Here is a 12,440-nt window from a genome sequence, read left to right as displayed (position 1 = left end):
TTTATTTTATTTTTTTTGTCTTATTTTTCTTTCTCCTGCGCTTTTAGCTCAATTTTGACCTTCTCAACATTTACGAAAACTCACCAAATTTTGCCTAAAATTCAGAAGTGTGAGAAATTGAATTTACATATAGGTTTCGTAGATGTCGGTAAAGAAATGTTGCGGCAGCGCCCCCTTGAAAAGTGGAAATGCATTGCGCCAATGGGAGCGCGTCCAACATAAAGTTTGTCGTAGAGCCACGAAAATCAGAAGACAGATTCATCATGAGGAGACAAACAAAAAATATTATTATGGCCACGCCCCTAAACCAACCCTTAGTCGGCCATATTGGATTGAAATTTCCAAAATGCTGAGTCAGCGTTTTCGCTGAAGTTGTATTTTAACTATCTCCTACTAAGCCGTTTGGCCGAATGAGCTCAAAATCAGTGTACAGTATCTAGAGAAGTGGGGCATCAAAAGTTAGCTGAATTTTTTGAATCGGCATCACCGTTTTTGTGTGACAAGGTTGCAAACTTTGCAAAGTTTTTTTGAAAATTTACCATCATAAAAATTGCTTCAGCTAAGACATACGAACAGCGATTTGGCTGAAATTTGACTCAGACGTCCATCTCCCAGGCCTCCACCCATTTATTAAAAGAAATTGAAATTTCGCACTATAGCGCCCCCCTACAAATGTACATTTACAAAAATGACATCAGTTCGGACATACGAACACCGATTTGGCTCAAATTTGACTCAGACATCTATCTCAAAGGCCTACACCTATTTATCAAAAGAAACTGAAATTTTGCACTACAGCGCCCCCTACAAAAATTTTTAATATTTTTTATTCAAATGGCTTCAGTTCGGACATACGAACACCAATTTGGCTCAAATTTGACTCAGACGTCTATCTCCCAGGCCTACACCCATTTATCAGAAAAATTTTAAATTCGGCACCATAGCGCCCCCTACAATGTTACCTTTAAGAAAATTACTTCACGTTAGACATGCGAACACCAATTTGGCTCAAATTTGAATCAGTTGTCAATCTCACAGGCCTACACCCATTTATCAAAAGAAATTGCCACTTCGCTCAGTAGCGCCCCCTACAAATTTACCTTCACGAAAATTGCATCAGTTCAGACATACGAACACCGATTTGGCTCAAATTTGACTCAGTGGTACATCTCACAGGCCTACACCCATTCAATGGAACAAATTGAATTTTTGCTCATAGCGCCCCCTACAGATTTATATATACAAAATTTTGTTCAGTTCGGACATACGAACACTGATTTGTCTCAAATCAATTGTCAATGTCCCAGGCCTAAACCCATTCATTAGAAGACACAAAATTTGGGGCTACAGCGCCACCTGCTGAACGATGAGCATACTTCCACTGGACGTGCCCTTGGCGAGGGCCTTTAGATGCCGCTTGCGGCTTTAATTTTTTTTTTTCTTGTGACTCTCGTTGCGGAAAAAGGCCTTTCCATTGCAGCTTTGCGTGATATACCAATTGTGCTAAAAACCACCTCTTGCCAGTGCAAAAATGAGAGTTTTGGCGAAATTGTTATTTTTCCATTAGATTAATTTTTATACGCAAATTATATTCTTGCAACTTGAAGGTCAACAGAAAAGTGACTTATGTTTATATATATACACTACAAACAAAAAGTTAAGGATATTTTTCATTTTTGGGCTATTTTTACAGTTGGGATTCTTGCACAGCACTTTTTTTTGTGTGTGTGAATTGAACTGAAACACATTTTTTTAATGACCAGACATTGTTTTATTTACAAATAGCAAAAATGACCAAAAAAGAATGAACTAGAAGCACTCGGAGAGCGCAGACCTCCGCCAAGAAAGATCAGTGCCCCGGATTTGGATTAAAATTTCAGGAAATGTTGATACTGGCACAAGGAACAAATGATTAAATTTTGGTGGTGATCGGGGGGGGGGGGGGGGGCCACGGGGGCCCTCTGATTGGCCTTGGTAGAGGTCTGCGCTCTACGAGTGCTTTTCTAGAAAAGACAGTGCAGGATGAGCCCCCCCACCCCCAAATCACCACCAAAATTTATTCATTTGTTCCTTGTGCCAGTATCAACATTTCCTGAAATTTTCATCCAAATCCGTCCATAACTTTTTGAGTTACCTTGCACACAAACAGACAGATAAACAGACAGACAAACAAACCAACGCTGACAAAAACATAACCTCCTTGGCGGAGGTAAATAGCTTTAACTTTTTGTTTGTGGTGTATTCAGAAATAGTGTTGAATATCCATTGCAGGTTTGTGTGATATACCATTTGTGCTATGCCCAAAAAAATCACCTCTTGCCAGCGCAAAAACTTTTAATCGAAAAATAAGACTTTCAGCGAAAATGTCATTTTTCCATTAGGTACATTTTTATGCACAAGTTATGTTCGCGCAGTTTGAGGGTCAATGGAAAAGCGACTACTGTTCATGATGCAGCTTGAATTCTGATTTTAAAAAAACTCCGTCCGGTTTCTCCACTCACTGTAAATCACACAAATCGCTGTTTCCTCCACAGATGATGAACTACAGATATCATTTCCCAATAAAACAGCTCCTTGAGAACAGTTATGAAATAAACCTAAACAACTTTTGATTCAGAGACAAATGAGACAGAAATGAGAAATGTCGCTCAGAGTAAAAAATAAACCTTAGACCAGAGATAAAGTCGAAGCCACAGACGGACTGAGCGCTTTGTGTCTGATATTTGATAGCAGACAGAGACAGAGAACCGACTAATGTACTATTTATTTACTGAAGGACCCTCTCAGGCACTTTACGTTCATTAATGTGCCCCATCAATTACCAGAGTTTGTGCTTGGTGGTCGGTCTTCGTCTCTTAATCCTCCAAAACAACACCTTCTACATGATTTATGCTTCCTCGTTACTCCAGGCCGTTTACCTCCAGACCTGTTTGTTCGTCCGAACTATGAAAACCGACACTGAGAGATGATGAAACCGCCAGATTCAGCAACCACGTTAGGTCATAAATACACTTTAATGCACTCCGACGTTCCATTAATATGCAGAGTTCTCCATTAAAGAAAAGGCTGCGCTAATGTTCTGTCTGTAACACCAACCCACGGACAGTAAACGCAACACGGCATCACATTAAACAATGAAAAGATACTGTAAGAAAAAAGGATTTTCAAAAAAGGATGGATGTCTGACAGTCACACAAGGATTAGTTTTTATTAGTTTTTGCTTCTTATGTAATGGTTTTGCAGAGCTTAGTGTGTGTGTGTGTGTGTGTGTGTGTGTGTGTGTGTGTGTGTGTGTGGTGACTGATAAAAGATCAACATCTGGAGAGAAAAGGAATAAATAAAACTGTCCAACAATGACTCAAAGGAAGAAGGAGGAGGAGGAGGAGAAAGAGGAGGAGGAGAAGGAGAAGAAGGAGAAGAAGGAGGAGGAGAAGGAGAAGAGGAAGAAGGAGGAGGAGAAGGAGAAGAAGAAGAAGAAGAAAAAGAAGAAGAAGGAGAAGAAGAAGGAGGAGAAGAAGAAGGAGGAGGAGAAGAAGAAGAGAAGAAGAAGGAGGAGGAGAAGGAGAGGAAGAAGAAGAAGAAGAGGAGGAGGAGAAAGAAGAAGAAGAAGAAGAAGAAGAAGAAGGAGGGAAGCGAAAGAGGAGGAGGAGGAGCAGAAGAAGAAGAAGGAGAAGAAGGAGGAGGAGAAGAAGAAGACAGAAGAAGATGATGGAGGAGGAAGTGCAAGAAGAAGAACAAGAAAAAGAAGGAGGAGGATGAGAAGGGTGAGTAGAAGAACAAGGAGGAGGAGAGGAAGAAGAAGATGATGATGGAGGAGAAAGTGCAAGAAGATGGAGAAGAAGAAGAAAAAGGAGGAGAAGAAGGAGGAGGAGCAGAAGGAGGAGGAGGAGGAGAAGAAGAAGGAGGACGATGATGAGCAGAAGAATGAGGAGGAGGAAGAAGAGGAGAAGAAGGAGAAGTAGAAGAAGAAGGAAGAGGAGAAGAAAGAGGAGGAGTAGAAGAAGAAAGAGGAGGAGGACGATGAGTAAAAGAAGGAGGAGGAGGAAGAGTAGAAGAAGAAGGAGCAGGAGAATAAAGAGGAGGAGTAGAAGAAGACAAAGGAGGAGGAGAAGAAGAAGAAAGAGGAGAAGAAGAAGGAAAAGGAGGAGCAGGAGAAGAAAGAGGAGGAGGAGTAGAAGAAGACAGGGGAGGAGGAGAAGACAGAGGAGTAGAAGAAGAAAGAGGAGGAGGAGGAGGAGAAGAAAGAGGAGAAGAAGAAAGAGTAGAAGCAGAAAGAGGAGGAGGAGGAAAAGAAGAAAGAGGAGTAGAAGCAGAAAGAGGAGGAGGAAGAGAAGAAGACAGAGGAGAAGAAGAAACGAGGAGTAGAAGAAGAAAGAGGAGGAGAAAGAGGAGAAGAAGAAAGAGGAGGAGGAGGAAAAGAAGAAAGAGGAGAAGAAGAAAGAGGAGAAGAAGAAACGAGGAGTAGAAGCAGAAAGAGGAGGAGGAAGAGAAGAAGATGGACGTTCTCCAACATCTACAGAGGAACCCAGCCACGGTGGACGTTCTCTAACATCGACAGAGGAACCCAGCCACGGTGGACGTTCTCTAACATCGACAGAGGAACCCAGCCACGGTGGACGTTCTCTAACATCGACAGAACACTGAATGGAGCTGCTCGCTGTTACGTTCCACTCACTTTGGGTTCTGTGGTTTCCCTTCAGACGTCGACAGTAAACTCAAACTGAAAACATGCAACAGATGAGTGCAGCGACCGTCTGCAGATGAACGTCGTCGCTCCCGTTTCCGTTCACATGCAGACGTTTCCTCCGTTCATTCCTCGGCTCTTGCTAATGTCTTCAAAAGGTCAACTTCTCACATCACATCACTTTTGTTTCAACTGACTGCTGAGCTGACAAAAGTTTTCTTTCGCTCAGACTTTACTTCTGGTACATCCATCTACACACACACACACGCACACACACACACACACACACACACACACACACACACACACATATAATTCTTCACAGTATTTTGTCTTCATAGCGCAGCAGTAGTGTAGCTCAACTCCCATGACAATAGTCAAATAAGTACATGAAAGCATCCAACACTTTTTTATCCAAACACAGATGAGGTACACTGAACGCCTCACACACTCTGATGAAGGAGAATTTTCAGTCAATTCACCAATTTTCGGGAACATGTGCACTCAACCAGCTGTAATGACCACACAAACAACTGACAACAACGTTCACTGAAGTCAAACCAACAGGAATGAAGCACTGAGCCCGTTTACACGCACAGTAAAAATGTGCAGTCAGGGATAAACACACCTGGATTTCTCTTCACGAAGGTTAATCTGATTGATTTTGTTCTTTTATAACTGCGCATGTGCAAAAGCAATGAAAATCATATACTGCTTAATTCAAGATTTTTTTGCTCAATTCAAGCAAAAAAAATCTGTCAATAGAACAAGTGAAAATTGTCTTAAGGCTAATGACGTTCATTTTGTCTTCTGTTCATGTAATTATACTTTTCTTTTGTTCAGACAAGGTATAGTTTTTAGATGTTACCTGCTGTTGCTGATGAAGAATGTTGATGTTACGAGTTTCGACTGTGACTCCAGTCTTCCTCAGAAGCGTCATCTGATGTGCTGCTGACGTGTCATTTATCAGCTGGTCGGCTCGATGGCAGCAGCACGTCGGATGACGCTTCTGAGGAAGACTGGAGTCACAGTTGAAACTGTCAAGCAGGTAACATCTAAAAACTATGCCTTGTCTGAACAAAAGAAAAAAGTATGAAAACTGTCTTGGTAAGATTTCTTGAAATAAGATTTTCCAGATCTATTGTCAAAAAATAAGTTCTTATGTCTCAATGAAAAGTTACTCTTTAGGCGATTATGTCTTATTTTAAGTGTGATGAGATATTTTGACTAGAAATGAGAAAAATGCACTTGATAAGATTTAGATTTTTTTCATTGTAGAAAACGGAGGTGACGTAGACAATAACAGGAAGTTTGAGTCAATCAACACTACATCTGTACTCTGAAAGAAATCCCATAATTGACTGAAACGTCTAAACCAGGGTTTTTTCGATTATTTATTTTAAGTGCATGTAAACTCGTCAGACCCCATTATTCCAATAATCTGATTACTCAGATTTTTCTGGTCATGTAAACAGGCTCAATGACCAAATCCTGATACAAAGTTACATCACCTCCCGAAGGACGATCAAAGCCAACATTTAAGCAACAGAATGAGAAGGAAGAGTGTCTTACTTTGAGTATTCTTCGTTATCTTTGTCACAGCGTGAGTCCTTGTGCTTCTCCCAGTCTTTGCCGTGTTTACACGTCGTCAACAGAATAATATCTTCTCTGTTGTTGATGTGATACAGAGCGTTCCTGGTCTCCGAGCCGATGCCTGTTAGATAACGCTTCCCTTTGAAAACCAGCCGGTACTTCCTGGACGGGGGGGCGTCGTTCAGGGTCACATACCCTACGCCCCCTCCCTTTAAGGGGTGATCCTTGGAGAACAGAGGGATGGAGATATCGAAGTGGGGTCTGAAGTTGACCACGTCAGCGCTGGCCTTGGCTAACATGGCCTGGCCCACCTCGAAGCCCAGGTCCTCGGTGTAGTCCGGCCAGGTGCCAGAGTACAGGTTGAATATGAGGTGATTCCTGCCATCGTTCCACGTGGGCAGGTTCTGGATCCGGGTCCTGACGTTCTGGACGAACTGGGCCGAGAGCTGGTCCCGGTCCAAGGTATCCACGGCCAGGACGAACAGACAGGCCCGCAGGGGGTCGGCGGTGTGGAAGCGGGACTCCTCGATGGACGACAGGATCTTCTGGTAGGTCTCGGAGACCTCGTCCCCTCTCTGCGGGGGGTAGATGTAAACCTTGAAGCCCCACTGGCAGCGAGTAAAGTCAAAGCAGGTTTCCATGCGACAGCGCTTGTTTTTGTAGATGTTGTCACGGATGGCGCGGCGTTCACGGGGCGAGGTGTGCTGGTGATGGAGCTGAGGGGTGTCCTCCTGCACAGACACCGAAACACAAACACACCTTCAGGTCTGGACACACCTGGTGGACATCAGCTGCATGATTAAGAGTCTGCTGTACCTGGGACCAACTGGTTTAGACTGGTTTGAATCAGCCTTTAGAAGTCAGCTCAGCTTTACTCTACTCTTTACTATGCACAGCCCCACTACTGCCTGAACTGCAGGTGGCTCCTTTATTTCCTGTCTTTCATTATTGGACACACTGATTAATCCAGGTGTGTCTAATTAATCAGTAGTCACAACAACAAGTAGCAGACACACCTGGATTAATCAGTGTGTCCAATAATGAAAGACAGGAAATAAAGGAGACGCCTAAAGTTCAGGAAGTAGTGGGGCTGTGCATAGAAGCTATTTGGAATATTTACCTTGAGAGATCTTTTTTTTTTTTTTTGAAGATTTATTACCTCCACTTAGGAACGGTGGAGGTTATGTTTTCATTGAGGTTTGTTTGTCTGTCTATTAGCAAGATAACTCAAGAAGTTATGCAAGGATTTTCAGGAAATTTTCAGGAAATGTTGATACTGGCACAAGGAGCAAATTTTGGTGGTGATTGGGGGGGATTTTTTTGTTTGTTTGTCTGTCTGTTGGCAAAAAACTCAAAAAGTTATGAGAGGATTTTGATGAAATTTTCAGGAAATGTTGATACTGACACAAGGAACAAATGATTAGAATTTGGTGGTGATGTGGGGGTGGGGGTGAGGCTGATTTACCTTGGTGGAGGTCTGTGCTTTTCTAATTTACTTATTGATACTTAAACTTGTGAAGATTATTTGACTTGTTCCAAGAATTTTCATCCTGAGCTGTCCTACTTAGATATTACAACTAACTTTATTGATAACAACAATCATAATAATAATAATAATAATAATAATAATAATAATAATAATAATAATAATAATAATAAAGTTTATTTATACAGCAGTTTTTGCAGAAAGACTTCACTAAGTGCTTTACAATAACATCAAAGTAAAATACATATATGCTTAGAAATTTTAAGCAATATTTAAAACAAAACAAGCTCCATTATTGGGGTTGAGTATGGCAGACACAGGAACTGTTCGCCCCCTAGATATTTTTACCTGTTTTATTCAGTTTTACCTCTAAATACATATCTATTGAGTCATTACATCTTCATGACAAAAACATTTATTAAACAAAAACTAATGAGGATTTCTTATTTTCTTATTGTCTTATTTCATATTTCACAGATTCGGGAGGTTGTCAGTGATATCCCAGACGCCGTCCTTCCTTCAGAAGGTTGTTCATTCCATCCCTGGTGGTTTGAGGAAACTGGTTGACGCCACCAGTGTTTACGTTGAAATATTTACTTTCACTTTCTCATGTAATAAAGAACATGTATCATTTGTTTCAATAAATCTGTAAAAAATAAATAGGAATATGGATTTTATCACCAATTTTTTAGTGCCTTGTTACTTTTCATCCACCTTATATACCACAGATAAAAATAAATCTAACTATGAAGACTTGAAACAAGAATATTCTGCTTCAAATAAGAATTGTATCATTCTATAATCCTTAGATAATATTTTCTTATTTTAATAAAACTTGATAAGTGCAATTTTCTCACTGCATTGGCAGATAATTTTACGTAAAATAACACATTTTAACCCAATAATGAGTTGGATTTTTTTTTAGTTTTGTACAGATCGTTTTTGTACATCCACACTAATACTCTAATCTTTATCTGATTTCTGGAATTCTCAGTTTATTCCTGTGATCATATAAACATTATAATCTGATATGATTTATCAGATAACAGCAGTACTCTGATTATGAGAAATCAGATTAAAACACCTGGATTTATCCCCAATATTCCAGTGTCTTCATACATGTAAACAAGTTAATCTGATTTATTCTGCTCTTTTACATCATGCACATGTGTAAAGGTTATTTATAAATATTTGAGGGTAGATATACTGCATATAGACTTCTTTATTATGTAGTAGACATGTTACTCTACATCTAGTGGTGGAATGGAACTAAATACTTTATAATTACATCCATATTTAATCTAATTGCATCCATTCTTTGTATCATCTTCAGTGGAATCAGCGATGCTTCTGTTTTTATCATTTCTTTTCTTTGATTCTCAAAGTTATTATGGTTTGGTTTAGTCACATTCTGATACTTTCTTGTCATTAGATTTCAACGCATGATTATGGGCAGACTCAAAGCTACAGTGACTCACTGCTCCCTCTAGTGGTCACATAAATCTTCTGGCTCATTGCTGTAAATAAACTCAGTTCATATTTGTACAATTCAATACATTGGCATCTTTGGTAGAGTTTTACAGCTCTTCATTCTAAACACTAATGGTAATTTTAGGTCATTTATTAATATTTGAGTGTAAATATACTGTATATAGACCCCTTTATTATGCAGTGCACATGTTACTCTACCTCCAGTGGTGGAATGGAACTAAATACTTTATAATTACATCCATATTTGATCTAACTGCATCCATTTTATTTTGGCGTCATCTTCAGTGGGAACAGTGATGCTTCTACTTTTATCAGTTCTTTTCTTTGACTCTGAAAGTTGTTATGGTTTGGTTTCACTCACTACTCACTATTCCCTCTAGTGGTCACATAAATGCTCTGGCCAGTTGCTATGAATAAATTTAGTTCATGTCTGTACAATTCAATACATTGGCATCTTTGGCAGAACTTCACAGCTATTTATCCTAAACACTAATGGTCATTTTAGGTTATTTTTTAATATTTTAAAGTAGAAATACTGATACTAATAACTGTGAGTAAATCCTTCGGGTTTAGTCTTCAGTAGCTGCTGACTTATGTGTATTGTAGTATTTATTACCCTGTCCCCTGAAGGCAAGGGGTATTGTTTATGGTTCAGTATGTTTGTTTGTTTGTTTGTTTGTTTGTTAACACTCTAGCAGCAAAACTACTGGTTGAATTCAAACCAAATTGGGTTTATAGATTGCCAATGACCCAGAATAGGCCTCAGTACATTTTGGGAACAATCAGTCAAAGTTAAACTTTTTTAGGAATTTTTCGAATCTTTTTTTCCCCCCATTTACTTATTATGGGTAAAATTTCACGTCTGTAGCAGCAAAACTCATAATTGAATTCATATCAAATTGGGTTTATAGATTGCCAGTGATCAAAAAGAGATGTAGTTATATGTTGGGAAAAGTAGGCCAAAGTAAAAAAATTTTCTGAATTTTTCTGTCTTTTTTTCCCCCCTTTTACTTATAATGGGTGAAATTTCACATGTCTGTAGCAGCAAAACTCGTAATTGAATTCATACCAAATTGGGTTTATAGATTGCCAGTGACCCACGCTAAATGTGATTATATTTTGGGAAAAGTAGGTGAAAGGTCAAATTTTTATGAATTTTTAAATTATTTTTCCCCCCTCCCATTTACTTATAATGGGCAAAATTTCAAATGTCCATAAAAACATCAATTTTGTTTCAATTTACTTCAGACTTGGCACATATATAGAGGAAATTGATATAATGACATCAGCTGAATCTATGCCAAAATAAGCTACAATAAGTGTGAGCGGTGGGGTTTGTTGTGCCTGGGACCACTTGTTTCATAGTCTTTTGACTCTAATCTCTGATGTGAGCTGTTTTTTTTTTGTTTTTTTTTTAATTTACCTCCTGCTCTCCCCCCTCCAGATAAGGCTCCAGCTGTCCGGTCGACTCAGGCCAGTGTCTGGGCTGTCTGGACGGGCTTCTCTGGGGCAGAGGCTGCAGCCCTGGCTGGTACACCTCCAGGCCCTGGTGGTGCAGTTGGTAGTCTGGCTGGTGGTACTGGGGGTACTGGGGGTACTGGGGAAACTGGTGATACTGGTATGGCTGCTGCTGGAACTCCCCGATTTGCAGAGCCCACAGGTAGACGAGGAAGAGAAGACCGGCCCCCACAGACACGAGCAGGTACCGCTTCTTGGCCTGCATGTGTGCTGTGGGGGGAGGAGGAGGAGGAGGTGGTGGTGGGTTTGGGGGGGGCGGGGTTTAATGGGAGGGCGAGGAGGGCGGGGTTTGTAGAAGAACGGGAGGAGGAGAAGGTGAAGTGAGGGGGAAATGGAAAACTAGAGGATAAAGAGACGAGGGAGGTTGACACAGGTCAGCTCCGCCCACAGGTCAGCTCCACCCACAGGTCAGCTCCGCCCACAGGTCAGCTCCACCCACACGTCAGCAGCTTCACCCACAGCTCGGCATTTTGGGATTTGAAGTCACTAAAAAAAAAAAAAAAGAAAACTTACAGTCAGTGAATGAGTCAAAAGCACCAATAATATAAGAATAAAATAAAGGTTGACTGAACTGAAAGTCACTGGAGTTTATGATGATATGTTTTTTTTATACTTCACACTCTCAATTTACAGTACTTAAGTGTTTCGGTTTAGTTTATCCTTCTACTCAGCTGCATCTCAGACACAAATATTATACTTCATCTACATTTACCTGACAGCTTTACATTACAGTTTCATATCATGAATGCAAAATAAAAATCTAATTTAGTTGGATTTCTTCCCACTCCTTTTGGGGTTAATATATGTCATGTTATGTATGTATTTATGTATGTATGTATGTATGTATGTGTGTGTATTTGTGTATGAATGTACTATATGTATGTGTGCATGTATGTATGAATGTATGTATTTGTGTATGTATGTATGTATGTATGTATGTGTACGTATATATATATATATATATATGCATGTGTGTGTATGTACATATGTACTGTATGTATGTATGTGTGTGTATGTATGTATGTATGTATGTATGTATGTATATATGCATGTATGTGTGTGTGCGTGTGTGTGTGTGTGTGTGTGTGTGTGTGTGTGTATGTATGTATGTATGTATGTATGTATGTATGTGTGTATGTATGTATGTGTGTATGTATGTATGTGTGTATATATATGTGCGTGTGTATGTATGTGTATGTGTGCATATATATGTGCGTGTGTATGTATGTGTATGTGTGCATATATGTGTGTATGTATGTATGTATGTATGTATGTATGTATGTATGTATGTGTATATGTGTGTGTGTGTGTGTGTATGTATGTAAGTGTGTAAATGTGGTTCATTCACTTTATTATTTTTGTGTTTTTTGTTTCTCTTCTCTTCTGCACATGTTCAAAAGAAAGAAAGAAAGAATGAATGAATGAATGAATGAATGAATGAATGAATCAATCAATCAGTCAACTAAGTCATAAATCATGGCGTATTATTCACACTTAATCTTCCCAACTATATGAACAATGTCTCACCTTTAGCTGCAACATTACAGATAAACCCATTCCATTTAACAAAATATAATATAAAGTTAAATGACATTATTACTATTCATAGAAGTGTTTTATATAGTAGGAGTGGGATTTCCCCCCCCCCCCCGCCCAAGCACATAACAG

The 12,440-nt window shown here is 39.7% G+C and overlaps 1 protein-coding gene across 1 annotated transcript in view; it reads right to left on the bottom strand.

The window, feature by feature from the left end:
• The window catches only part of LOC115414978 (exostosin-1a), a 533,740-nt gene that overhangs the window by 512,831 nt on the left and 8,469 nt on the right, over positions 1–12,440 (bottom strand). Inside the window, exons 2-3 of the mRNA XM_030128366.1 lie at positions 10,678–11,258; positions 6,257–7,008 (exon numbers count right to left, since the gene is read on the bottom strand). Coding sequence (XP_029984226.1) covers positions 6,257–7,008; positions 10,678–10,977 — 1,052 coding nt within the window. The 5' untranslated portion in view covers positions 10,978–11,258. The remainder of the gene's footprint in view (positions 1–6,256; positions 7,009–10,677; positions 11,259–12,440) is intronic.

Source organism: Sphaeramia orbicularis, chromosome 24 (genome assembly GCF_902148855.1).
Source record: "Sphaeramia orbicularis chromosome 24, fSphaOr1.1, whole genome shotgun sequence".
In the NCBI taxonomy this organism is placed as follows: Eukaryota; Metazoa; Chordata; class Actinopteri; order Kurtiformes; family Apogonidae; genus Sphaeramia; species Sphaeramia orbicularis.
This window is presented reverse-complemented; position numbering and strand designations above follow the sequence as displayed.